General features: G+C 42.9%; 1 protein-coding gene and 1 long non-coding RNA gene across 4 annotated transcripts in view; both read right to left on the bottom strand.

Moving 5' to 3' along the window:
- Positions 1-27,962, bottom strand: part of LOC103466867 (plexin-A1-like) — a 333,062-nt gene that overhangs the window by 231,306 nt on the left and 73,794 nt on the right. For all 3 annotated transcript variants that reach the window (XM_081608591.1, XM_008412750.3, XM_008412753.3), the window contains one exon: positions 23,960-24,142. In XM_081608591.1, the coding sequence (XP_081464717.1) occupies positions 23,960-24,142 (183 nt within the window). The remainder of the gene's footprint in view (positions 1-23,959; positions 24,143-27,962) is intronic.
- LOC145552152 (uncharacterized) lies at positions 6,468-10,695 on the bottom strand. Its single transcript, XR_014088099.1, has 2 exons — positions 9,665-10,695; positions 6,468-9,417 (listed from the first exon to the last, which is right to left on the bottom strand). It is a non-coding gene; the product is annotated as an uncharacterized LOC145552152 (long non-coding RNA).

Below are 27,962 nucleotides of genomic sequence, written 5' to 3'. Positions count from 1 at the left end.
AACTGTCCCATGGATGGATGGGTGGGTGGAGGCTGCTTCCATCTAAACTAAAAATGCCCCAAATGGTGTTTCATGGTGTCAGACGCAGTTGACACACAGATTTTCCTCACACAAGACAACAGAGAATACGCATCTTTGTCATGACAGGGCCCATTGAGTGTGAAGTGCGCCATGTGTGACTGATAAGACGACAGACGGACCCGTGTGTACGTATTAGTGTATGGGAGTGAGTGTGTATTAATGTCTGGACAGATGGGGCAGTCTAGAGGAACAGTTGATGAAGGCTTTACACTGCAGCTGCCCCTTTCTCTTCCTCTTTGCAGCAAACACACACTTGTACCCCAAAAGAAAAAAAATCTCTCCTGGCACTGTTTGTGTGCATGAGTGCAGAGGGGCTGTTTGTGCAGCAGCTGCCCTGGCATCAGGTGGGCCTCTCCGAGTCTACATGAAGAAAGCACAGCTGCTGTAGTATGTAAACGCACATTACTTCCTACACTAAACACGGCACACACTAATCACGGTGTTCCCACATACCAACATCCTGCAGAGAGGACGACATTCCCTATAATCTAAGGATTTATACCTCTAGGAGTGACGAACACACACCTCCACCTCACACACCGAAAGCATCCGTCCCTTTAATCACACGTACACGCATGCATACACGCCCACGCAGGCTGCGTTTTGCCATACACCTAAGCCATATTAGCATAATGGAGACAAGGACACACGTATATTACACCCAAACATCACAATCTATCCTCAGCCATGTTAAAAGTGAAACGCATGTAATTCAAGGGAGCAGACTTTGCTAAATCCTAAATTTAAGCATCCTACACACATTTGGTGACTCGCATTTTTTGGTTGACACAAATCCAATGTGCTCAAGCGTAGCCCCAACATGCCAGTTGTTCTCCAGATGCTCGCCAGAGACAGGGGGACACATGTCCACCCATCGTCCCACCCCTGTATCTGTGCAAGACACATGGGATGTGGGGAGGTTAGCCAGCTTGAGTCGGGCCACTGGCACCTGACGCTGGTCGTCAGCGACAACAGCTGTCTGGTCACGGAGCTGGCTGCCGCCGAACTTCCGAATGATGTGTGTGTGCCTCTGTTTGTCTGGATCCGTGACCTCGCATACCCTGATCTTGGGACGCTGTGAGTCGGTGCTTAGACTAAAGCAGACCGCTTGGGGTTAGAGGGCCTGGATTTCTCGGGTCGAGAGGCTAACTTGGGGCTTTTTTTCCCAACCCTTCATTGTTGGAGACCTTCCTCCACACAGTCATGGCATTCATCCAGCAGCTACATGTGAATGACTTCATGATTAGAAAAGCTCTTCCTGGAAGGCAGTGTGGTGGATTAACATGATGGAAAATGGAAAAAAGATGAGAAATCCAAACCAATCCAAGAACAGATTCACCCAGTTTGGTGGTTGAAGCGTTTATTATTCCGAACCACATTAGTGTTTAACCTCTACTTTTAGGAAAGCACATTAAAAAGGAAATCTACTCTGTTGATAATGAGTCATAAACTCCTACATTTTCATTCATCTGGGTAAAATTTTCTCCACATCACTCTGCCCGACAATGGTGCTGCCAATGTCAAAGACTTCAAGGGTTTTGTGCGAATTAAAGCCATCTTTCAGCTGATGGGCTTAGCTGTGATCTTTCCGCTCGTCTCTTGACATACGCAAAGCTTTCCCACTTATCAAAGATTCATTAGCTCGCTAATATATCCATCTAGGTTTCCACGCACATCGCCCGTCCATTAATACCGAGCCGTGTTCATCCAGAGGGACAGCCGGGATAATGCCCTGCTCAAGGACACTGGGGGTAATAATGCACATGAAGTGATATCCCACATGGGAATAGAACCCACTACCACAATGGCACATTAGACACAGCTGCCTCTAATAACTGATGAGGCCAGCTTTATATCAGTCACTGCCTCGGAGGACGATGAAATCCAGCTTGTTTCTGCATCAGACTATTTTACACCATCACAACATCTTTGTTCTATTTGTCTTCTTTTATCAAATGTATAATGCCAAGGAATTTAAATACAGGCAACTATCAATGTGCTTTGTGATGGATATACAAAGATAAAGTCCCTTGGTGCCTTATTTGTAATTTTATCCAGTTATGTACATTAAATCAACTAACTATGACATTCCGTGCCACTCCACATGGTTTTCATTGCACATTCTTCTGCTAAAATGATAATAAATCAGGTCACCACCATCATATTATACAGTCAAGTAGAACCTTAACATAAACAATTCTGCCTCTTGCTTTGCTCGCTTAAAATATCTCAATCTAGTTTATTATAAATCTGGCAATCTGTCACCTTGAGGAATACAAGTCTTACACTGGGTATTTAGAAAATGTCACTTTTGTAGTTATCACAATACATACCACAAAATATTCAGACAACATCCCCAGATGTCAGTAATTGTACAAAAAGTATCTGCTATCATGATTTTTATGGTCAAAAGTTATTTATATCTGTGAGGATACCTTGACAGTTTCTTTACAATGTAATTTGTGAAACTTCATCCATCCATTTTCTTTATACCCTTGTCCCTTAATGGGGCCGGAGGGGTTGCTGGTGCCTATCTCCAGCTAACATTCCAGGTGAGAGGCGGGGTCACACCCTGGACAGGTCGCCAGTCTGTCGCAGGGCAACACAGAGACACACAGGACAAACAACCATGCACACACACACACGCACACCCCCCCACACACATACACACGCACACACACACACACCTAGGGACAATTTGGAGAGGCCAATTAACCTGACAGTTATGTTTTTGGACTGTGGGAGGAAACCGGAGTACCCGGAGAAAACCCACCATGCACAGGGAGAACATGCAAACTCCATGCAGAAAGACCGGGGTCGGGAATCAAACCCAGAACCTTCTTGCTGCAAGGCAACAGCTTTAACAACTGCGCCACTGTGCAGCCCATTTGTGAAACTTATTTTCCTAAAAAAAATCATAATATTATGTTCTAGTTTCCATTAAAAAAACCTTGTCTCAATCCAACATTAGTCCATTTCACATTACAAAACAAGCAACAGCATTTGTCGTTTCATTTCGTAAAAGGCAATACTGTCCCCTATCAAGATCAGGCACAGTGAGTGTTTTCAGATCACTTGACTGGTATGTAAAGGGGAGGGTCTTACAACTAGCTTGGGAAGCAGAAATACCAAGTAGCAAGTCAATGACATTTATGAAGCAACCAATCCAGCGGTGTCATTTTGTTTCCTAAGCATTAATTGGATACACCCAACGTGTGGTGATAAGGAAGATCGATGACATTAGCTTCTTTATTAGCGCTAAGATGGTTTCAACTGTGTTCATTAATATACTATGTTTGAACTATTAACATAGACGGCTGTTACCATTTTTAGATTTATTTGCGTATTTTAGCGATTCACAGGTGACTGTGGAGCTTAAACACTACAAATATCAGCAGTCTACTATGTACTCTTATTATATACAGTTCCTTTTTCCTTTCATATTCTTTCCTGTACCAGTTTATCTCACTTTGTTTCACAAAAAGCATAAAATCACCTTTTTTTAGCAGGTTGATGTGCCATAATGCTCTAATGGATGGACAAGATTCAGAAACTCAGTTCAAGAGAGAAGGACAGTTCGCCACACACACTGACTCTCACATAAATGAGGCGAGAAAGTCTCTAGGGAGGCAGATTTGTAGGCATCAAACCCACGTAACTCAGGAGAGAGAGGGAGCTGAAGGTGACATATGAGTGTTGGGAAGCAGAGAGTCGTCGCAGACATGAAAACTGTAAGACTCAAAGACAAGGAGAGCAGACGAGCAGTAGGGGAGAGAGCAGGCTAATAATTCACTCAAACACCAGCACCGCTTAAAGCAGTAATTTTGCCTCTGTAGGATTTACACACTGGTCTGCACTCAAAAGGCTCTTATAGCAACTTCAAACACATGCATTTATAGAGGCTATAACACAGCAGCTCTAAAACAGCCATTCCCTCACACTCATTGTATATATTCATGCACATCACAGCAGTACAAACTGTAATTTCAGAAGCACTAATATCTGCTAATATCTTTTTGAGCAGGAGATGGAAAAACGTGCAAATATAAAAAGGAGCTTTTTGAGCGTTATTGAAAACAAATTGGACATTATTTCACTAAGTTCTAGCTAATGGGATGGGGATGGAATTAGAGTGTTCAGGTGTTGAGCTCATCTGCGCATTACGAGTTAACATCGGAGAGTAAGTGAAACAATATTTCACACTCATTTACACATAAACAGGGAAACAGGCAGCAGCTCGACGCAAAGATTATCAATCATTCCCCCCACCCGACAGACTGCTGGGTATTTTTCTGCTGTGTAACCAGCGCAGGCAGCCGATGCGCAGCTTCAATCATCGTCTGCCAGTCTAAATGCTAGCACTAATTAGCATTCACATGCTAAATTACCTCCCTTCCCATGTTTCCTGATTAGCCTTAATCATTCTGACAGCAAGTTTTACTGCTGCGCTCGCAGAGCCCGATAGATCCATGGCCATCTCAAACTCTAGAAAGGATCCAGGGAAGTCTCATTCACTGGGATGTGAGGAGTCGATACCAACACTGCTTAGATTCCTCCCTGCCTCTGAACCTTCCCTGTTCTGATATATTAGTGCTAAATTTAGAATATTTATTCCTAACCTTGGTCATAATATCGTTTTACCTCCATGACCTTTAATAATCACTGTCATAGAACATAATGATAAAGTTATAAAGAAAATTTTAATTTTATATATATATATATATATATATATATATATATATATATATATATATATATATATATGTCAGTAGCTATACAGTAGCTGACTTTATAGCTCAATGGGTAAGTCACCAGTCTTTCACCCGGGAGACCTGGGGCAAAAAAGTTACAACATTGAAATTGAGCTATCCAGTGTGGGTCCTTAGGCAAGACCCTTTGAGCTATATAGCCTACCTCATACCATGAGAGACATTGATAAGCATGACATGCCGGCTCAGACGTCGCCCGGCCAAACAAGGTCTGCGTCAGGTGCTGGGGAACCAGAGCACCTTGATGAAAAATGGGCTACTGGAACAAGACGGAAATGGGCGAGAGGTGAAAACATGGATCTGTTGGAATGCTACTACTCAAGTAATCCTAGTCAGAGGGGCTACATGCAAAGACTGTGGGAGGAATGGTTAGTTTGACATCCCCAGTCGACACTAACTGCTAAACAACTAGTAGCTCAGTGTTCCAACATCCGCAAACGGCAACTGCTATCACAACTTGAGATTGACGAGGTATAACACAAATGCTACGGCAAGGGGAAGGAACCAGGACGCCAGGTCAGAGGGGAGTTAACTACAACTACCCGCCCAGAAACTTGGGGTGTAGCCACAGTAATGAACGAACCATCAAAGCTGAACGAGGCAGCAACTGACCTGAGAGAATCATGGCCCGAATGAACACCAAACAGCCCCAATGCCAATCACAACGGCTGAGTGAAGTACCATCAGAAAGTCTCATGGAAGATGTGAATGCAGTATTAAGATCTATCCCTACCAACACCATTACATAATAGATACATCAGTGATCCTTGAGATGCTTGACTACAAGAGAAACCATGAGACCCAATACTCACCATGGAAAAGACGGTTAGAGGCTAAAATCAAGATAACAAGGAGGGAAGTGAGCCAACTATCAAAGCTCCAAAGGGGTGCAATGAAAAGATCAGTACCGAAGAAGTACAGCCAGATGCCCATACCTGAAGCACTCGAAACTGCCAAACAAAGGCTCCAAGCCTTGGCCAGCTGCCTAAAGAGATACACAAGAGAGAACGAAGCCAGGAGGATTAACCGGCTCTTCTCCACCCAACCAGCTAAAGTGTACTCTCAATGGCAGGGTACTAACAACAGAGCAGGCCCACCAAGGCTGGAGACTGAACAATACTGGAAAGGCATTGTCTGTTACTACCCAATAGTAAGTCCCGCCCACTCCTCACAACTCTTCGGACTCACTACTGCCCAGTTCTCTGTCTAACAGGTCCGGAAAATCCCCAGAAACTCGGGTCTTACCCTAGCGATAGTTTGTGGAGAATAATCTGTTTAAACTGGGGTCGGAAAGGACTCGTCTAGCTCTGACTACCTTCGATCCAGAAGTTATGACCTTTTACAGTTGGGGGGCAATCCGCTGAGTAGCCCTCACAGCGACATAACCCCTACAACCACTCCTGTTAACGGTAGCTCCTCTCCTAAAATAACGGCACTTGTTAACGGCTAGATTAAATTTAGTGACTTAGAGTTAAGTCCCAAGGTCATTATTTTAGTTTTGGCTAAAAGCAACCTATAAAACATTTCTACTTTTTCCTCCCAGAATCAAACTTCATAGCTATTTCACAACCATCAAAGAACTTTAAGGTGACTCATTAATTGAATGTCCACAACATCTTTTAGATTTTCTTAAATGCTAATTATTTTATTAGTAAGGCAATTTTGCAAGGGTCAGTACAGCTTAATTCATTAGCAGAAATAATCAAATAAGTAAAATCAATAATCTAGCCTATCTTTCCCTAATGCTGACACTGAGAACTAAAAAAGGGAAACTTTGAGAGAGACGGACAGAGTTTGGCATTTTGAACCCCAGAACTGGCCTGATGATGAAGAAGGTGTTGCAGCAGCAGGAGGTTCCCAGTACAGGAAGAGTACTGACTTAGAGCGGCAGGTCTCGGGCCTCAGGGTGACTTCCTCATGCGCGTGGCGGTCCTCAGCTTCTTGTCTTGCAGCTCTGTAGCTCCCTTCTCCTCGTCTCACGATCTTTCTGGTCCCACGGAAGGAACACACCAGTTCTTCCTCTTTGCCTTTGTTCTTTTTCTTTGTCTTTATCTTCATCTTTGCCTTGGTCTTTGTCTTTGGGGGTCTAAACCCAGCTGTTGAGAGAAGTGCGATTTGAAGCCACATGTTGCGGGGCTAACGGGTTGGTCCCCATGTGCAGAAGAGTCTCCGGCTCTGTGGCCCCGGCTCTTCTTCAGCTGCAGAGTTCTTTGTCCATCTCCGTCTTGGCTCGAAGCTGCCTGAAGGATCCAACCAACGATTCCTCTGTTGCACCCACCTTATAAAGGGTTTATCCACCTTTTGGTGCGTTTGCATTGGCTAGCTTTGTTGCTGTGCCTGTCTCATTGGCTGACTGCTTGGACAGATGATCTCATCTCCATCACCATGGAGACCTTATGACCGGATCTCTGTTCTAATGTCCCCAAGTTGTTCAACAGTTCCTCCTACCTCTGTTTCCTGCCCAACCTTTTCTTAGGCAAGTTGAAGTTTAGCAATAAGGCCTTATCTTCTCCGTTCTCCTATCAGTTCCTCTTTTCCCCTGACCTTTCACCTACCATCTACCTTCAACACAACATCAGTGACCTTTAATTACAGTTACAACATTTTACACCTTTTCAAGTTCAATGTCAAAATCACATTTATAACCTTTTAGTTTATCTGATTCAACATTCATTTATAATGTTATAATAACCATAACTTATTAGTTACTCTTATTATAATCATAATGTGAGTTATTACAGACATTTCTGAAAAGAACCCAATAATAATCCATTATTGTAATTATCTGATACCAAATTACAGTTACTTGTTTCACCTTTAAGTACTTCCACAAGTGTAAGAGTAAGTGTAAATATTCTTATAATCAAATCAACATCAACCACTGGTTAAACCAATATTAATTATTGGCATAATTATAAGTCATTATTTTAAGTATTTTACTCTGGGTTTTATCCAATCTCTCAAAATGTTTAGATTTTATTCTTTAAAAACCTTTAATGCTTTAAAATAAGGAATGGTCTGAACTATTTTTAGCCTGATGCAAGACAGAAACTTCCCCTTTTCTTCAGAAAACCAGCTCTTCCTGTTTCATGACTTTCTTTCTGCCTGACTATGATTTTTTATGATTAAATAGAAAAAAGTAGAATTAAAGCAAAGTTTGCAGGACACAATAACAACACACACAACCAGATTCATTTTATTACCGTCTGACTCTATTGTTGGGTCTTGATGTCACCTGTCATTAATTTTAAGGTAATTTTATTTATTATTACTATTAAACTAAAATCTCCAGCATGGGGAAGTGGGATGAGCTCGACTTTTCTCGACACCCCCTCCGCGAGGTCAGACCTTTCACATGCTGGGAACCCAACATCCTCTTGCAGGTCTGCGTCCTCATCCCCTGGAAAGAGAAGATGGCAGTCTGGGATGTGAAGATCCTCCATCGTCACCAAGGCCACAGCAGTCTGGGATGTGAAGATGCAGATCCTCCGTCGTCACCAAGGCCTCAGCAGCCTGGGATGTGAAGATGCAGATCCTCAGTCGTCACCAAGGGCTCAGCAGTCTTCAAACTCCACTGCTCTTTGACACCCCCTCCTTGGAGTTTTGATGTCTCTCAGGAAGTGACGAATGTTGAAGAGAACCCAGGTCGCTCTGATCCTTTAACAGTGACAAAAAATCCTCAGCTGAATGAAGCGTTGGTTCTTCAGGATGTGGAAGATTCCTTAGGGACAGGTTGATGGGCAAAAAGCCTCAAATAAAAAATAAAAAAAACTCTGGATGTTCAGTAGAGCAAAACAAAAAGCATAAGCAGCATGACGCTTTATCCATAATCATAATCCTTTTCCATCGCTGGGGTCGTTAAAGGGTTACTGGAGTTGTCGGAGGCAACAGGACTCTGTCAGGCAGGACTCTGTGAAGTCCACAGGTTGCTTCCAGGTGTTGGGTGTGGTTTCAACACTTTGTTGCAGGATTGATCTTGGTGGTTGTCTATGACGCCACTCCTTCCTCACGACTTCAGTCCCTTTTCCAGTTTAATCCATCCTTTTGTGACAGGAGTTCTTCTTTAGCATAATCCAATTTCTTCAGGGCCCTCCTAGTCCTAAGCCTTGAAGTTGTTCTTTGAATGGCAATCATCCTGTAATAGTAGCCAGTCTAACACAGGATGGCATGATGCTTGATTCTTGCAATGTTCTGGTTCGCTTTAGCTAAGAACTGGCTTGAACACTGACCTCGTGGACCCCTTTCTTCATAAGTAATACTTTTTTACATTGCAGTACTTGCTTCACAAAATCCATTCCATTGAATTTCAACTTGATCACCGTGACTACAGGCCGATCTTGATCTTTAATCCAAACTTTCTGTCCTGTTTTCAATGACACTGTAAACTGCAACTTCCCCTTTCCCTCTCTGGGCAAAAAGGAGAAGTGCCTTCGCCTTCCGGCTTTCTGTGACGTGAACGGAGTTCCTCTGCAGGGGAAGACCTGCTCTTTTTCAGCTGTCACTGTTACACCATGTCCATCAGCACCAAGAGGTACTCCTCACCTCTCTTTTCTGTTATCCATGGGGCCTGCTACATCCATGCAGATTGAACCCCCGGGTAATGTGCTCTTGATGAACAACCCTTCCAACCGCTGCCCTCGGCGGCCTGCGTTGTATTGTCCACATACCTCACAGCCCCGTAGCACGCGTTGGACTTGTTTCACTGGGATCCAAAGCTCATGCTCATCCAGCTCCTTACGGGTAGGCCGTACGCCTGCATGTCCAAGGGCTTCATGCACGCTCCGCACGACCTCATCCACGTACTCTTCTGGGACCTCCCGTCCTCTGGGAGTATTGTCCCACTTCTCGGCTCCGACAAAGACAATTTTTCTCTGTTGGACATAGCAGTCCACTTCGTCATTTCCACGCCAATGAGCTCCCTCATGCGTGTGCTCAGATGCTCGACCTTGAGCTCCAGATGCATTTCACCACTTCCTTGTGAAATTACTTACATCTTCTGGACGTACGACCTTGCGTCATACTCCTCGGTCTCTTTGTCTCCGAGTCGCCTATCCCCCAAAGCCTCTCAGGGTACCTTAGAGCAGGGATGGGTCTAGGCTAGGTTGGCTACTGGCTTCCCTTCTTGATGCAGCTGTTCATCTTAAGCGGAAGCTTTTCCCTCGCCTGCACGCTGTACAGTTACTGCAAGGGTCGCGGCTGACAAGCCTCATCAGTCGCTCCCAACTCTATTTCCTAAGAGCTGGTCTCCCAAGTGAGCTATTCAGACCCTCTCGTCTGTTTTTACTGACTTGGTCAAAGTAAGGCCCTCCTACTCATTAGGGTCGGGCCCACCCAGGGACGCCATGTCTGTTACTACCCAATAGTAAGTCCCGCCCACTCCTCACAACTCTTCGGACTCACTACTGCCCAGTTCTCTGTCTAACAGGTCCGGAAAATCCCCAGAAACTCGGGTCTTACCCTAGCGATAGTTTGTGGAGAATAATCTGTTTAAACTGGGGTCGGAAAGGACTCGTCTAGCTCTGACTACCTTCGATCCAGAAGTTATGACCTTTTACAGTTGGGGGGCAATCCGCTGAGTAGCCCTCACAGCGACATAACCCCTACAACCACTCCTGTTAACGGTAGCTCCTCTCCTAAAATAACGGCACTTGTTAACGGCTAGATTAAATTTAGTGACTTAGAGTTAAGTCCCAAGGTCATTATTTTAGTTTTGGCTAAAAGCAACCTATAAAACATTTCTACTTTTTCCTCCCAGAATCAAACTTCATAGCTATTTCACAACCATCAAAGAACTTTAAGGTGACTCATTAATTGAATGTCCACAACATCTTTTAGATTTTCTTAAATGCTAATATTTTATTAGTAAGGCAATTTTGCAAGGGTCAGTACAGCTTAATTCATTAGCAGAAATATCAATAAGTAATCAATAATCTAGCCTATCTTCCCTAATGCTGACATGAGAACTAAAAAAGGGAAACTTTGAGAGAGACGGACAGAGTTTGGCATTTGAACCCCAGAACTGGCCTGATGATGAAGAAGGTTGCAGCAGCAGGAGGTTCCCAGTACAGAAGAGTACTGATTAGAGCGGCAGGTCTCGGCCTCAGGGACTTCCTCATGCGCGGGCGGTCCTCAGCTTCTGTCTTGCAGCTCTGTAGCTCTTCTCCTCGTCTCACGATCTTTCTGGTCCCACGGAAGGAACACCAGTTCTTCCTCTTTGCCTTTGTTCTTTTTCTTTGTCTTTATCTTCATCTTTGCCTTGGTCTTTGTCTTTGGGGGTCTAAACCCAGCTGTTGAGAGAAGTGCGATTTGAAGCCACATGTTGCGGGGCTAACGGGTTGGTCCCCATGTGCAGAAGAGTCTCCGGCTCTGTGGCCCGGCTCTTCTTCAGCTGCAGAGTTCTTTGTCCATCTCCGTCTTGGCTCGAAGCTGCCTGAAGGATCCAACAACGATTCCTCTGTTGCACCCACCTTATAAAGGTTATCCACCTTTTGGTGCGTTTGCATTGGCTAGCTTTGTTGCGTGCCTGTCTCATTGGCTGACTGCTTGGACAGATGATCTCATCTCCATCACCATGGAGACCTTATGACCGGATCTCTGTTCTAATGTCCCAAGTTGTTCAACAGTTCCTCCTACCTCTGTTTCCTGCCCAACCTTTCTTAGGCAAGTTGAAGTTTAGCAATAAGCCTTATCTTCTCCGTCTCCTATCAGTTCCTCTTTCCCCTGACCTTTCACCTACCATCTACCTTCAACACAACATCATGACCTTTAATTACAGTTACAACATTTACACCTTTTCAAGTTCAATGTCAAAATCACATTATAACCTTTTAGTTTATCTGATTCAACATTCATTATAATGTTATAATAACCATAACTTATTAGTTACTCTTATTATAATCATAATGTGAGTTATTACAGACATTTCTGAAAAGAACCAATAATAATCCATTATTGTAATTATCTGATACCAAATTACAGTTACTTGTTTCACCTTTAAGTACTTCCACAAGTGTAAGAGTAAGTGTAAATATCTTATAATCAAATCAACATCAACCACTGGTTAAACCAATATAATTATTGGCATAATTATAAGTCATTATTTAAGTATTTTACTCTGGGTTTTATCCAATCTCTCAAAATGTTTAGATTTTATTCTTTAAAACCTTTAATGCTTTAAATAAGGAATGGTCTGAACTATTTTTAGCCTGATGCAAGACAGAAACTTCCCCTTTCTTCAGAAACCAGCTCTTCCTGTTTCATGACTTTCTTCTGCCTGACTATGATTTTTTATGATTAAATAGAAAAAAGTAGAATTAAAGCAAAGTTTGCAGGACACAATAACAACACACACAACCAGATTCATTTTATTACCGTCTGACTCTATTGTTGGGTCTTGATGTCACTGTCATTAATTTTAAGGTAATTTATTTATTATTACTATTAAACTAAATCTCCAGCATGGGGAAGTGGGATGAGCTCGACTTTCTCGACACCCCCTCCGCGAGGTCAGACCTTTCACATGCTGGAACCCAACATCCTCTTGCAGGTCTGCGTCCTCATCCCCTGGAAAGAGAAGATGGCAGTCTGGGATGTGAAGATCCTCCATCGTCACCAAGGCCACAGCAGTCTGGGATGTGAAGATGCAGATCCTCCGTCGTCACCAAGGCCTCAGCAGCCTGGGATGTGAAGATGCAGATCCTCAGTCGTCACCAAGAGCTCAACAGTCTTCAAACTCCACTGCTCTTTGACACCCCTCCTTGGAGTTTTGATGTCTCTCAGGAAGTGACGAATGTTGAAGAGAACCCAGGTCGCTCTGATCCTTTAACAGTGACAAAAAATCCTCAGCTGAATGAAGCGTTGGTTCTTCAGGATGTGGAAGATTCCTTAGGGACAGGTTGATGGGCAAAAAGCCTCAAATAAAAATAAAAAAACTCTGGATGTTCAGTAGAGCAAAACAAAAAGCATAAGCAGCATGACGCTTTATCCATAATCATAATCCTTTCCATCGCTGGGGTCGTTAAAGGGTTACTGGAGTTGTCGGAGGCAACAGGACTCTGTCAGGCAGGACTCTGTGAAGTCCACAGGTTGCTTCCAGGTGTTGGGTGTGGTTTCAACACTTTGTTGCAGGATTGATCTTGGTGGTTGTCTATGACGCCACTCCTTCCTCACGACTTCAGTCCCTTTTCCAGTTTAATCCATCCTTTTGTGACAGGAGTTCTTCTTAGCATAATCCAATTTCTTCAGGGCCCTCCTAGTCCTAAGCCTTGAAGTTGTTCTTTGAATGGCAATCATCCTGTAATAGTAGCCAGTCTAACACAGGATGGCATGATGCTTGATTCTGCAATGTTCTGGTTCGCTTTAGCTAAGAACTGGCTTGAACACTGACCTCGTGGACCCCTTTCTTCATAAGTAATACTTTTTTACATTGCAGTACTTGCTTCACAAAATCCATTCCATTGAATTTCAACTTGATCACCGTGACTACAGGCCGATCTTGATCTTTAATCCAAACTTTCTGTCCTGTTTTCAATGACACTGTAAACTGCAACTTCCCCTTTCCCTCTCTGGGCAAAAAGGAGAAGTGCCTTCGCCTTCCGGCTTTCTGTGACGTGAACGGAGTTCCTCTGCAGGGGAAGACCTGCTCTTTTTCAGCTGTCACTGTTACACCATGTCCATCAGCACCAAGAGGTACTCCTCACCTCTCTTTTCTGTTATCCATGGGGCCTGCTACATCCATGCAGATTGAACCCCGGGTATGTGCTCTTGATGAACAACCCTTCCAACCGCTGCCCTCGGCGGCCTGCGTTGTATTGTCCACATACCTCACAGCCCGTAGCACGCGTTGGACTTGTTTCACTGGGATCCAAAGCTCATGCTCATCCAGCTCCTTACGGGTAGGCCGTACGCCTGCATGTCCAAGGGCTTCATGCACGCTCCGCACGACCTCATCCACGTACTCTTCTGGGACTCCGTCCTCTGGGAGTATTGTCCCACTTCTCGGCTCCGACAAAGACAATTTTTCTCTGTTGGACATAGCAGTCCACTTCGTCATTTCCACGCCAATGAGCTCCCTCATGCGTGTGCTCAGATGCTCGACCTTGAGCTCCAGATGCATTTCACCACTTCCTTGTGAAATTACTTACATCTTCTGGACGTACGACCTTGCGTCATACTCCTCGGTCTCTTTGTCTCCGAGTCGCCTATCCCCAAAGCCTCTCAGGGTACCTTAGAGCAGGATGGGTCTAGGCTAGGTTGGCTACTGGCTTCTCTTCTTAATGCATCTGTTCATCTTCAGCGGAAGCTTTTCCCTCGCCTGCACGCTGTACAGTTACTGCAAAGGTCGCGGCTGACAAGACTCATCAGTCGCTCCCAACTCTATTTCCTAAGAGCTGGTCTCCCAAGTTAGCTATTCACACACTCTCGTCTGTTTTTACTGATTTGTTCAAAGTAAAGCCCTCCTACTCATTAGAGTCGGGCCCACCAGGGACGCCATGTCTGTTACTACCCAATAGTAAGTCCCGCCCACTCCTCACAACTCTTCGGACTCACTACTGCCCAGTTCTCTGTCTAACAGGTCCGGAAAATCCCCAGAAACTCGGGTCTACCCTAGCGATAGTTTGTGGAGAATAATCTGTTTAAACTGGGGTCGGAAAGGACTCGTCTAGCTCTGACTACCTTCGATCCAGAAGTTATGACCTTTTACAGTTGGGGGGCAATCCGCTGAGTAGCCCTCACAGCGACATAACCCCTACAACCACTCCTGTTAACGGTAGCTCCTCCCTAAAATAACGGCACTTGTTAACGGCTAGATTAAATTTAGTGACTTAGAGTTAAGTCCCAAGGTCATTATTTTAGTTTTGGCTAAAAGCAACCTATAAAACATTTCTACTTTTCCTCCCAGAATCAAACTTCATAGCTATTTCACAACCATCAAAGAACTTTAAGGTGACTCATTAATTGAATGTCCACAACATCTTTTAGATTTTCTTAAATGCTAATTATTTATTAGTAAGGCAATTTTGCAAGGGTCAGTACAGCTTAATTCATTAGCAGAAATAATCAAATAAGTAAAATCAATAATCTAGCCTATCTTTCCCTAATGCTGACACTGAGAACTAAAAAAGGGAAACTTTGAGAGAGACGGACAGAGTTTGGCATTTTGAACCCCAGAACTGGCCTGATGATGAAGAAGGTGTTGCAGCAGCAGGAGGTTCCCAGTACAGGAAGAGTACTGGACTTAGAGCGGCAGGTCTCGGGCCTCAGGGTGACTTCCTCATGCGCGTGGCGGTCCTCAGCTTCTTGTCTTGCAGCTCTGTAGCTCCCTTCTCCTCGTCTCACGATCTTTCTGGTCCCACGGAAGGAACACACCAGTTCTCCTCTTGCCTTTGTTTTTTCTTTGTCTTATCTTCATCTTTGCCTTGGTCTTTGTCTTTGGGGGTCTAAACCCAGCTGTTGAGAGAAGTTGCGATTTGAAGCCACATGTTGCGGGGCTAACGGGTTGGTCCCCATGTGCAGAAGAGTCTCCGGCTCTGTGGCCCCGGCTCTTCTCAGCTGCAGAGTTCTTTGTCCATCTCCGTCTTGGCTCGAAGCTGCTGAAGGATCCAACCAACGATTCCCTGTTGCACCACCTTATAAAGGGTTTATCCACCTTTTGGTGCGTTTACATTGGCTAGCTTTGTTGCTGTGCCTGTCTCATTGGCTGACTGCTTGGACAGATGATCTCATCTCCATCACCCTGGAGACCTTATGACCGGATCTCTGTTCTAATGTCCCCAAGTTGCTCAACAGTTCCTCCTACCTCTGTTTCCTGCCCAACCTTTTCTTAGGAAAGTTGAAGTTTAGCAATAAGGCTTTATCTTCTCCGTTCTCCTATCAGTTCCTCTTTCCCCTGACCTTTCACCTACCATCTACCTTCAACACAACATCAGTGACCTTTAATTACAGTTACAACATTTTACACCTTTTCAAGTTCAATGTCAAAATCACATTTATAACCTTTTAGTTTATCTGATTCAACATTCATTTATAATGTTATAATAACCATAACTTATTAGTTACTCTTATTATAATCATAATGTGAGTTATTACAGACATTTCTGAAAAGAACCCAATAATAATCCATTATTGTAATTATCTGATACCAAATTACAGTTACTTGTTTCACCTTTAAGTACTTCCACAAGTGTAAGAGTAAGTGTAAATATTCTTATAATCAAATCAACATCAACCACTGGTTAAACCAATATTAATTATTGGCATAATTATAAGTCATTATTTTAAGTATTTTACTCTGGGTTTTATCCAATCTCTCAAAATGTTTAGATTTTATTCTTTAAAAACCTTTAATGCTTTAAAATAAGGAATGGTCTGAACTATTTTTAGCCTGATGCAAGACAGAAACTTCCCCTTTTCTTCAGGAAACCAGCTCTTCCTGTTTCATGACTTTCTTTCTGCCTGACTATGATTTTTTATGATTAAATAGAAAGAAGTAGAATTAAAGCAAAGTTTGCAGGACACAATAACAACACACACAACCAGATTCATTTTATTACCGTCTGACTCTATTGTTGGGTCTTGATGTCACCTGTCATTAATTTTAAGGTAATTTTATTTATTATTACTATTAAACTAAAATCTCCAGCATGGGGAAGTGGGATGAGCTCGACTTTTCTCGACACCCCCTCCGCGAGGTCAGACCTTTCACATGCTGGGAACCCAACATCCTCTTGCAGGTCTGCGTCCTCATCCCCTGGAAAGAGAAGATGGCAGTCTGGGATGTGAAGATCCTCCATCGTCACCAAGGCCACAGCAGTCTGGGATGTGAAGATGCAGATCCTCCGTCGTCACCAAGGCCTCAGCAGCCTGGGATGTGAAGATGCAGATCCTCAGTCGTCACCAAGGGCTCAGCAGTCTTCAAACTCCACTGCTCTTTGACAGCATATGGGAAAGGGAGGCGTCCAACAACAGCAATGCACAGTGGCTAATCTCTCTACGAGAGGACCACAGCAGGCCCCAGTAACCATCACTGTGGCAGATGTCCAAGAAAGAGTCTCGGGTATGAAAAACTGGACAGCACCAGGACCTGACATGATCCATGCCTACTGGCTTAAGAAACTCACTGCCCTCCATGAGCGACTGGCAGCTCAACTGAACCAGGGCTACAAAATGGGACTCACCCTGAATGGTTAACTGAAGGGCTCACAATCCTGATCCAGAAGGATCCCTCAAGGGGTTCAGTCCCATCCAACTATCGGGCAATAACCTGTCTCTCTACTACACGGAAGCTCATGTCAGGCATCATAGCAGCTAAGATAAGCGGGCACATGGATAAATACATCAGCACGGCACAGAAGGGCATTGGCATAAATAGCAGAGGAGACAAACACCAACTCCTTGTAGACCATACAGTCGCCGGAGACTGCAAAACCCGACACATCAACCTGTGCACTGCTTGGATTGATTACAAGAAAGCCTATGACTCAATGCCACACACTTGGATCATTGAATACTTAGAGATGTACAACATCAATAGGACTCTAAGAGCCTTCATTGCAAACTCGATGGGGCTGTGGAAAACCACCCTTGAAGCCAACTGCAAACCACTTGCACAAGTGTCCATCAAATGTGGCATATACCAAGGAGATGCTCTGTCCCCACTGCTGTTCTGAATAGGCCTGAACCCCCTCAGCCAAATCATCAACAAGACTGGCTACGGATACTGACTCAAGAATGGGGCCACAATCAGTCACCTCCTCTACATGGATGCCATCAAGCTGTACGCCAAGAGCGAGCGAGACATCGACGCACTGATCCACACCACCAGGATTTACAGCACTGACATTGGGATGTCATTCGGACTAGAGAAGTGTGATCGGATGGTTACAAAGAGAGGGAAGGTCGTCTGCACAGAAGGGGTCTCCCTCCCAGAAGGAACAATAGCAGACATTGAGGACAGTTACAAGTACCTGGGAATACCACAAGCAAATGGCAACCTCAATGAGGTCACAAGGAAAGGAGCCACAGCCAAATACCTCCAACGAATAAGGCAAGTCCTGAGAAGCCAGCTCAATGGCAAGGACGAGAGCCGTGCAATAAACAGCTATGCCTTACCAGTAATCAGATACCCTGCCGGAATAATTAGCTGGCCAATGGAAGAGATAAAGGCCACGGATATTAAGACTCGGAAGCTCCTAACCATGCATGGAGGGTTCCACCCCAAATCCAGCACCCTGAGACTGTACACGAGCCGCAAGGAAGGAGGCAGAGTACTAGTGAGTGTGAGAGCCACTGTCCAGGATGAAACATCCAAGATCCATAAATACATCAAGGACAAAGACTCAACAGACGATGTGCTCAGCGAATGTCTCAGGTGATGGGGAACAGAGGACGAGGTGCTGGAAGTACCATCATGGGAGGAAAAGTCTCTACATGGGATGTACCACCGACAAATACCTGAAGTGGCTGATACCAGGATACCTACCTACCAATGGCTGGAAAAAGCTGGACTCAAAGACAACACAGAGGCTCTCATCCTGGCTGCACAGGAAGCCCCGAGATCAAAGTGGGTAACATCCCCAAAGGTGGTAGAGAATGACCGAGCTAAGATCCTGTGGGACTTCCAGATCCAGACAGACAAGATGGTAATGGCAAACCAACCGGACGTTGTGGTGGTGGATAAAGAACAGAGGAAAGCCGTTGTGGTGGATGTAGCAATACCAAGTGATTACAACATCAAGAAAAAAGAGCACGAGAAACTGGAGAAACACCAGGGCCTCAGAGAGGAACTGGAAAAGACCTGGAAGGTGAAGACCACAGTGGTGCCTGTGGTCATCGGGGCCCTCGGGGCAGTCACCCCCAAACTGGAGCAGTGGCTAAAACAGATCCCAGGAACAACATCAGACATCTCAGTCCAGAAATGTGCAGTTCTAGGCACAGCCAAGATACTGGAGGAACCCTCAAGCTCCCAGGCCTCTGGTAGAGGACCCGAGCTCAGAGGATGAAACAGACCACCCACAGAGGGTGAGAAGGGAATTTTTTATTTTTTTTTTTAGGTCAGTATTCCTCACATTTTGATCAGTTACAACCGTATGTATTGGGATATTATTACTATTATTAGTGAACCTGGAGTAAATGCAGCTACAAGGCATTGCATTAAGAGAATGCTTTAAGGACAGAAAATACTTTACAGAACAGTAGATAAAATAACCCCAAAATAAGTCTTCTGAGGCGTACGTTGTAAAGTCTTACACTCAAATAAATACAAGTGGAGCGGAAACATACACACAGAGACACAAACTGGTGTAATGAACACCAGTTTAAAAGACTAAAGTGCCATCGTCACTCAATACCCTCCCCGATTCTAAAGTCTAACTACTATTCAGGGATTGGAGAGCAGTTAGTAAGGAATACGGAGTTGAAACAGGGAGGACATGATAACACACAGTGGAACAATTCAGTGCTACCATGCTAAAGCAAAACAGAACATGTTGAGTCTGTTGCCAAAGAGTGAATTAGATCATCTTTAGGAGGAACGAGTGAACCTGTGGTCCCCCTCAACAGCTCATAGACAGCCTCCAGTCTAACCAGACTCTCCTGTCTCTTTGTCTGAAGCCAGTAAAGTGCCAGTGTTGTGTCAGTCAACCAGTTGGTACGGTTACCTCAGCAGTGCTGTACTCCAATCAGTCCTGTCACTCAGCCTATCTTACAAGATAGAAAGGAGAAGGAAAAGTAATTGGATTTACTGCTAGCAGGGAAATGATGAAATGACATGAAACCATACCTCTATTTCACCCACCACACACACGCAGACACGCAAACACACCTGTACACTGCCGAGAGTAAATCTCCCCCTTTTTTCCCTTTCTTTCCATCTGCCCTGCTTATCCCTTTTCTTTTGCTTCTAAAATCTGGAAACACTTCAGGCTGTTGAGTGTTTCTTTTCATCTCTCCTGATGCGGCGGAAGTACCTTGTTCTCCCAGGTAGACAAAAGACGAAAGACGAAATGAGGGGCACAAAAGGATTTCCAGGTTTTTACGTTGGATTTTTGGGACGTTTCTGGCAATCAGGTAAGAAGACAGTCTATAGTGAATTTTATACTGTCAAAAAGTCGGTTCCCCAATGTTCACCATGTCCGCTGACAACGAACAGCACTGTGACCTCCTGAAGAAAAATTTCATTATGTGACTTTGAAGTACAAAGACATAATAACAGCATACTCTGGATAGTTCTGGCAGACATTATATGGAAATAGAGGAGAGGATTCCATAATCAGAAAAAGAATACAATAACCTTCTGTACATTGGCAAATGTTATACCCAAGAGCTCAAAGCAAATTACATATTACACACCCTGTGTCTCATACTATACATATTGCTGCTTGATGTCCAAAATACATGCTGTATGAGTTTTTCTTCACATTTCATTAGAGTTCAGACACTGCAATTACATGTTTCTGCCTCCTTACAATTATTTTTCAACACTGTATATAAAACCCATTATGAAGAGATTAATCACAGATTAACTGGATTAGTTGACAAATATTAAAATGATCAATAACTAATTTAGAAATTGATTAATTGTTAATAGAAATACACAGACTCAAAAAAGGGCATTTTGTTAAAAAAAACAAAAAAAACAAACATCGAGCAGTAATTAAGCCAAAACTGTACAAAATGCATATACATGTAAGATAAAATTAAAATATCTTGGTATATAGGTTTTAACCACAACTCCCTAACTCTAGTAGGTTTAGTTTCACCTGGGTCAGATTTACTAAAAGATTGCTTTGTTGCATTTTAGGCAATAAAATGTTTATTGTCTTATTTAAAAAAAGGAAGAGAATTATTTGTTTATTTGCATCTTTTATTGTTTTCTTTGTGAGGTATGTTGTGCAATCCGTCAGAAATTTGTCGCCATGTTTTAAACAGAAATGTTCTCAGATTGTAATGTTGATATTTTGCTAAAAGAAATCAGCTTCGACTGTCCTGCTTTTGTTTCCACAGGCGTCATGAATATGGAAAGTTTATCTGATGAGATGAGGAATTATGGACATTTTTTTTTTTTTACAATTCTTCACTTGCTACCAAAACACTGTCAAATGGCTGAGAACTTCTAGATGGAAATTGCAACGCCATCTGAGCTAACAATTCTTATTTCACATAAAGTGAAAACTGGAGAACAACCTCTAATAACATTTTAGCTCAGTCCAAACATCTAGAGAAAGAAAGCCATTAGCCCAGCAGTAATGGAGATGTTACGCTGTATTCTGCTCCTACTGTATATGCCATGTGCTTAGTCAGTCATGACATTGGGATTAGTTATCCTGTGCAGATTTACAATATCTTCCAGCACAGCTCTCAGCCTAACACACACACACACACGCACACACACGCATCCAGACGAAGAAACCTACACTTTTCCAATGGACTGTGTGGATTTAAGCTCGACATTAGTGATTATATATTCATAGATCAATCAATACAGAGAGTCTAGCAGGCGAGACGTGTCTGTGCAAGCAAACACACAGTTTGCAACAGTCCCATTGCAGGAATCCTAATGAGTATCAGAGTGTGTGCGTGCGTGTGTGTGCGTGCGTGTGCGTGTGTCTACATCAATACAATGCAGCTTTACATTTCATTAGGCCAGGAGCACAGTTTAACTTCTAATGAGTAGCAATAAAACTCCACCGCCTGTAACCATGCGCTGAAGCTTCACTTTATTCTTTCTAATCCCAGCTTCCTTCCATTTTTAGTGCCACCCCCATCCACTCCAAAACTTTGTTTTATCCAAAGCAAGTTGGAGGCATTTAATTCTTGTCCAATCAATTTCAGAGAACCTCATTTAAAGCGGAACTAATCACGGCAACAAGAAATGGAAGAGCTTAACAAAGTGCTTGTAGCTGAAACTGCTGTTGATTTATAGTAATTGCCGTTTTGCCATTCCCTCAGCTCATACAGACAACTGCATTTCACTGCAGCATCTCATTGATTTGTTGCGAGCACACTGGCCGCCTCCACCTTGCCGTTCACCTTCCTCCTTCTCCCGTCTCCTGAAGTGCAAGAAAGATGTGCCGGTCGAGGGGAAATGGGATTCCGATGGACGGGATATCATCCAGGATCTGCTGACCCCGTCGCTCTCGACAGACACACAAATCATGTGTCTGCGCGCACGCGAGCCACAGACATGGTCCAGGGGTCAGCCGCAAGGACTGGCGGGCCAGGTTTCAGTCGACTTGGCAGAACCTGGGAGACAGGAAGCTGCGCTAAGATGGCATGCATGCGTCTACTTGAGCATGTTATTTTAGCCGACAAGAAAGGAGTCGACAACTGAAATGCTGAACTGCAAAAGGTTGTCTATAAGCTGCAGTGGAAATTTAATCTACAACTACAGCAGATACTACAGCCTTGAAATAAATGTATCTTTTACTCCACTAACAAAATCTCACACTGAAAAACTTTCATTTGAAATCAGTGAAAAGTTAGAAATATGTATTTTTGTATGGAAATTATTGGTGATTATAATTTAACTTCTCCAGAGTTCTCGGTTCACTCTTTTTTTCAGTAAATTCTTCAGGTTGTTTCTATCAGTTAGGCTTATTTTGTGTCTGTTTAATATTTTTTTTGTTGATTTGTTACATGATTCTAACAGGTTCCCAGACCAATGGAAAGGGTCCACAGCATTACACAGCCTCCACTGTACTTAAAAGTCATAAGGTGTTTTTTTTTATGTTGTCCTTTGTTTCCAGACAACCCCGCTTAGGATGTTTGCTAAGAAAAAGCTAAACAAATAGGCTCATCAGACCAAAACCCAATGGTAAAGTTAGACTCACTGCAAAATTGAGCAAATTCCACATGTCTATATTTATGATTGTTACGCATTTAATGTTTACTATAGAGAACTTGTGACCTATTTTTTTAGACTAGCACTATTTTTGCCACCAGTAGATTTCCTAAACACTATTATTCCTTAAGATGGTGTTTTTCCCAGAAAATAAAAATGTACCTTGAATTAACAGATTTTTCTAAATGTTCAAGATAAAACTACTGCAATAATAAATTATATTATTATTTCAACAAAGTTATCTGCATGAATATGTGTTGTGAGCTGAATAAGAGCTACTTGAATATTAACTAATGTAACTAATTAACTAATACCATCTGGGGAGCATTGTCAAAAACCTTTTAAAGGATACATGCTGAAAAATGAATTTGCCTTTGTGATTTTTTTCCATCATATGTATTTATTGAATTCCTTTTATTCTGTGTTGACAGTTTTATACCTTCCAAAGCATATTACAGACACAGAGACACTTATGTACTGTGTCCTGCTGAGGACGGAGAAAAAGAATGAAAAAAAAAATACATAAAGCACCTCAGTCGGAGTTCAGATGGAGCAGCTGATTGGCACACATGCAGTGCAGTCTACTCAACACTAGCACTCGAGGAAGCCCACACATATTGTAAAACCCACAAGGACCGCATGATCTGTGTGTATGCGGAACATGAGAGAAAAATTACCGCTTGCCTGTGATTGAGGACAACTCATTTCAGCAAGCAAACAAACAGGCTCGAAAAAAGGCATGAGTTCTCTCACCTGTGCTGCTCAAGACACGCATAAAAAAATCATCTGCACCCACCACTAAAAAAGAAAAAGAAAAAGACAAAACAAAACAAAACAAAAAAAACACTCACTGGCTTTTGAAAATCCTGTGACTACAGCACTCAGAGAGATAAAACCCACACAGCTCCAGTATGTCTAGCAGCGTGAGTTCCACTCCACAAATCTCTCTCTCCCCACCCAAAAAAAAGGACACAAACACACACAGACTCAACCTTGCTCTGCGGGAGAAAACTTCCATCTGAAGAGCTAGCTGCCTGTTGTGCTTTTGGCAAGTCTATCTGCAACTGCGAAAGCTTTCAATGAAAGAAAAAAAAGGGATAAGAAGCCATTTATGGAGGGAACAAACATAAAATACCGTTACCAGCACAAACCACGACACGCATTTTGGTCACAAATCTCCGATGCTGTTCCTGGCATTCCCTGGACATGTTCTACCACTTTGGAGGATTCATCTTCTGACATAGAAGTCCTTAAACTCCCCATCACTTACCTTCTTAATGCGCCCGCTGCGAGTGCCGGTAAATGCCACAGTGTTTCCTCTGTAGTCGTATGCCGCCACAGAGGTCATGCCGTCATCCTTGTCCACGTAAAGCGGAAATCCTTCGATGGCTTTTGTACCTCCGAGAGGCTGGTTGAAGTCCTGGCCGCAGAAGTTGTCGTCTATCTGCAGCGGCTGTTGTGTAAGGGGACACACAAAGCAGTTAGAAAACATACAATAGGCTGCACAAAGTTGGTGTACATCTACTGTATCTCATTGGAAAACTTTATTCTATGAATAATAAAAGGCAATCAGCAGAAAAAACAACACAAACATGAATCTTTTAGCAGTTAGTAAAAAGAAGTGTGGAAATCATGGAGTCGTATAACAAGAAGTTTAATGATTTTTAGAAGTTAGCGATTAAGCATAATTACATCATTCAGCCTCCAGAGTGTAGGAAAAGTACATTGTGGTAATTTTTTTTTTTTTTAAATCTCAGGCTGCTTTGGAAACTTGAAGAAGCAAACCAGAACAAAGATGGAGGGCTGGTCTCTGGTCAGGAGGAAGGACAGGAAGTAAATTATAGGTCAAATTAGCATATCATCATTTGGGTGTCCTGTACATGCTCGTTACGATGCTGATATGTCACACATGATTTATGCATACATTTCCTTGCTTGTGTGTGAGTGTATAACAGGCATGTCATTGACATCATGCATCATCCCTGCAGACCTGGAGGTTCCCCTGAAATCCCTGAAGGTGATAATCTGCAGCCTCTTACCACCAATTTGTCAAGTCTCTTTTGGTTTTTGCTTTTGCTGTTCTTTGTGTATGAATAACATTTTCTACAGTAGAATTAGTATTTTTACATATTAACTTTCAAAGATCCTTGTGGTTTTATTGGTTGCTAACTTAAACTACCTAAAAGGCAATGAAATGATTTAATACAGGGCTTTTTCAAAACAGTTTATTCCCAGTTTCTGTGTCATCAAAAGAGAGGCACATTTATTGTATATGCAAACTTGTTCCTTCAGTGTTTAACCCCTTCAGAGCTGAATTTCTAGAAGACCAAAAAACATTTAATCAGCTGATTTTTACTCCTCTTAAGCTTAGAAATAAAGGGAAAAAGGAAAATGTTTTTTTATGTCCATTGTAATGGACATCTAGACTAAATGAGCGTAGAATGTCTTGAAAACTTCTATACTTTTCCCATAGAGTTGCGCCTTATAGTGCGGAAAATACGGTAGTTTAAAAAGTGTCCACCTCTTGGACTCCTGCCATAATTGAATGTCTCCTGAGCAAATCAGTCACTTTGTGGTTTGGCTCATCCTCAAACAAGACAGGACCAGACATACAACAAACAATCAGGTCTGCAGAGAGGATCCTCAGGGCTGACCTCAGGTCAGAAAAAAGGGCAGCTATCATCTCTGTGTCCAGCATGTGTGTGGTCTGCAAAGTGTTTAAACTTTTATCCTTAGATCATGAGAAGGAAACCCAGACTGTTAAATTAATACCATAAATGTTTGAATTACAACTCATTCAATTTATCACATATTTTTACCTAATTTGTTTGAAAGATTTAATGAGTCTTCCTAAATGTAAGTATATATAGTTCAGAACAACCAGCTGTTTACAGTAATTCTCACTGTAGTTTAAAAAAGGTGACTTTCAAATGGTTCATTTGTTTCACTAATTTAGATCCATGTGTGACTTACACATACAACTGACATGTTCTCTGTGACTTTTTTTCATTACTGCCTGCTTTGTGGTGCCTGAAATGTGAATAAATACTTTTACTACATGAGTTGACAATGCAAAAAAACAAAAAAAATCAGGAAAGAAAATGCCTTTAAAAGATGAGTGATGTACATCTACATGTGTAAATATTTTACATGCACACAGAAACATGCGCCAAAGGAAAACACACACACATACACGACTGAAGTCGCCCACACTAAACAAATTAACATGCCAGCTTTCTCTTGTTCATTACAAGACGTATCGTCTCCATAGAGACTAATCAATCACCACACCCCTTCAAAACAGCAGAGCTGTCAGGGAACTCGTGTTTGTGTGCGAGCGGGAGAAGCTGAGAAAAAAAAAAGAGAAAGGATTGAGAAAACGCCTGTGGCGGACGTTGTCTGCCTTCCACCAGACTTTCAAAGGCAGCCGGACACACAGCAAAGTTTAACTTAGCTCAACAATGACTCGAAGTGACAAAGTGAGTGAGACAAGGAGAGAGAAAGAGAGAAAGATGGAGGAAGGGAGCTGCAACACACACATCGAATCTGCCTTTTGTATGATTTACATAAACATGTTCTCAATTTGGGAACTGCTTGCCGAGTAATTTGAGAGGAGGAAAGGAGGACACGGAGAAAAACAAGAACACGGGAGGTGGCGCAGAGATGATGGAGGCAGATATGACAAGCTGGAGAGGAGGAAATTAGAAGGGGAAATCAAGTCAAGAGAGGGACAAAGGCAGAGACCCGGCGTGAAGAGAAGGAAAGAGGAACAGAGGGCCATGGATTGGTGATAGTGTGAACTCCCGCCTTTTCTGAGGTTTCCCTTCACTTCGTCTGATAAGGACCAGATCTTCACTCATTGATTTCACTCATTTCCTCAATCCAGCCCACTTTCACCTCAACCCTGCTCTTTTTTCCCCTCTCTGCCTTGAAATATTTCTCTCACATCTTCCCTTTTTCCTTGAAGGATCACAGGAAGTGGCCGGTGGGAAATCGTGTCTATCCCCGGAGGGAGTTGGAGAGTACTCTTATTTATGCCAAAAGCTCTTTCAGGCCACGTTTCCTTCCTTCTCTAAAGTCACAAGCATGATCGCAGATAATTCTCGATTTATAACTATATCCTGCTTCGGAGGTCATCCGACCAAACAGAGGAACAAGATACCCTCTCGGTCGAATCGTTGCCTGGTTTTGTCAGAAAACAACTTCCTTCCTTCTTTCCCCTAAAGTCAGCACAGCAATTCTGCCGCGGGAGAAATCAAACCAAAGAAACTTTTTGTGACTGCAAGCTGTTTAAGATAGCGGTTTACAGCAGCATGGTCAAGACAGGCTTGATTTATGCAGCGGCGCTCATACTTGTAAACCAATCTGCATTCCTGGGGTATACGGCCAACGAGCGTGCACACGGACACGCACCGGAGTGAGATCACCGTCTTTCCCAGTGCTGCTGCCGGCATGCTGAGGACGCTAATGGTTTGTTATGTTTAGCTTGACTTGCATCATTACCATAGAGTCAACAGCTCAGATTGAGGCACAGCGGAGCGTTCAGTCGACATGTTTTCACTGCAGACAAATGTGGCCTCACACAGGCCCGACATCTGCTAGCTGTTGTTTGCCTTGTAGACATGTAATTCCGACAGTCTGCCTCTTTTATCATGCCTCCGCAGCTACTCGTTGATGGCGGGGGTTTTCCCCTGCCACCGGTCTGTGATGGACTTACAGGACCTAAAAATGCTAACTAACCCCAAAAGAAGGTTGTAATAAAAAAAAAGAAGAAAAAGAAAAGGAACTGTTAAGGTTATGAACAAGAGATCTAGGCTTTTAGTTTTCAGCTGCCAATAGCAATATGTTAGAGACGTTCAGTATTCGGTCTGATACCATAAAACTGGGCGTTTAATAAGCTGCTGGCCATTTGTCCTCCATTTGTCACAGCCCAGATGCCCGGCTGTAAAAATCAGATGTTCGTCATATCAGGGCTTGATTTTATTGCTTAAATAAATCATCCTCTAATCACCAGCTGCACAACTCAAATAAAAGCTATCAAGTTGATACAGATTTTGCTTTCATTTGTGCCTTTTATTTAGTTGCTTATATATATATATATATATATATATATATATATATATATATATATATATATATATATATATATATATATATATTGCAGTAGATATCTTCTTCTTGATCTAATGGTTACACTCTGCCTGGTGCAAAACCTGAAGTGATCTCGCGAAAGTATTCAGAACATCAAGTTCCTTTAAATTAAGGCTAAAAAT

The sequence above is a fragment of the Poecilia reticulata genome, chromosome 7, assembly GCF_904066995.2.
Source record: "Poecilia reticulata chromosome 7, P_reticulata-male-v2, whole genome shotgun sequence".
NCBI lineage: Eukaryota > Metazoa > Chordata > Actinopteri > Cyprinodontiformes > Poeciliidae > Poecilia > Poecilia reticulata.
This window is presented reverse-complemented; position numbering and strand designations above follow the sequence as displayed.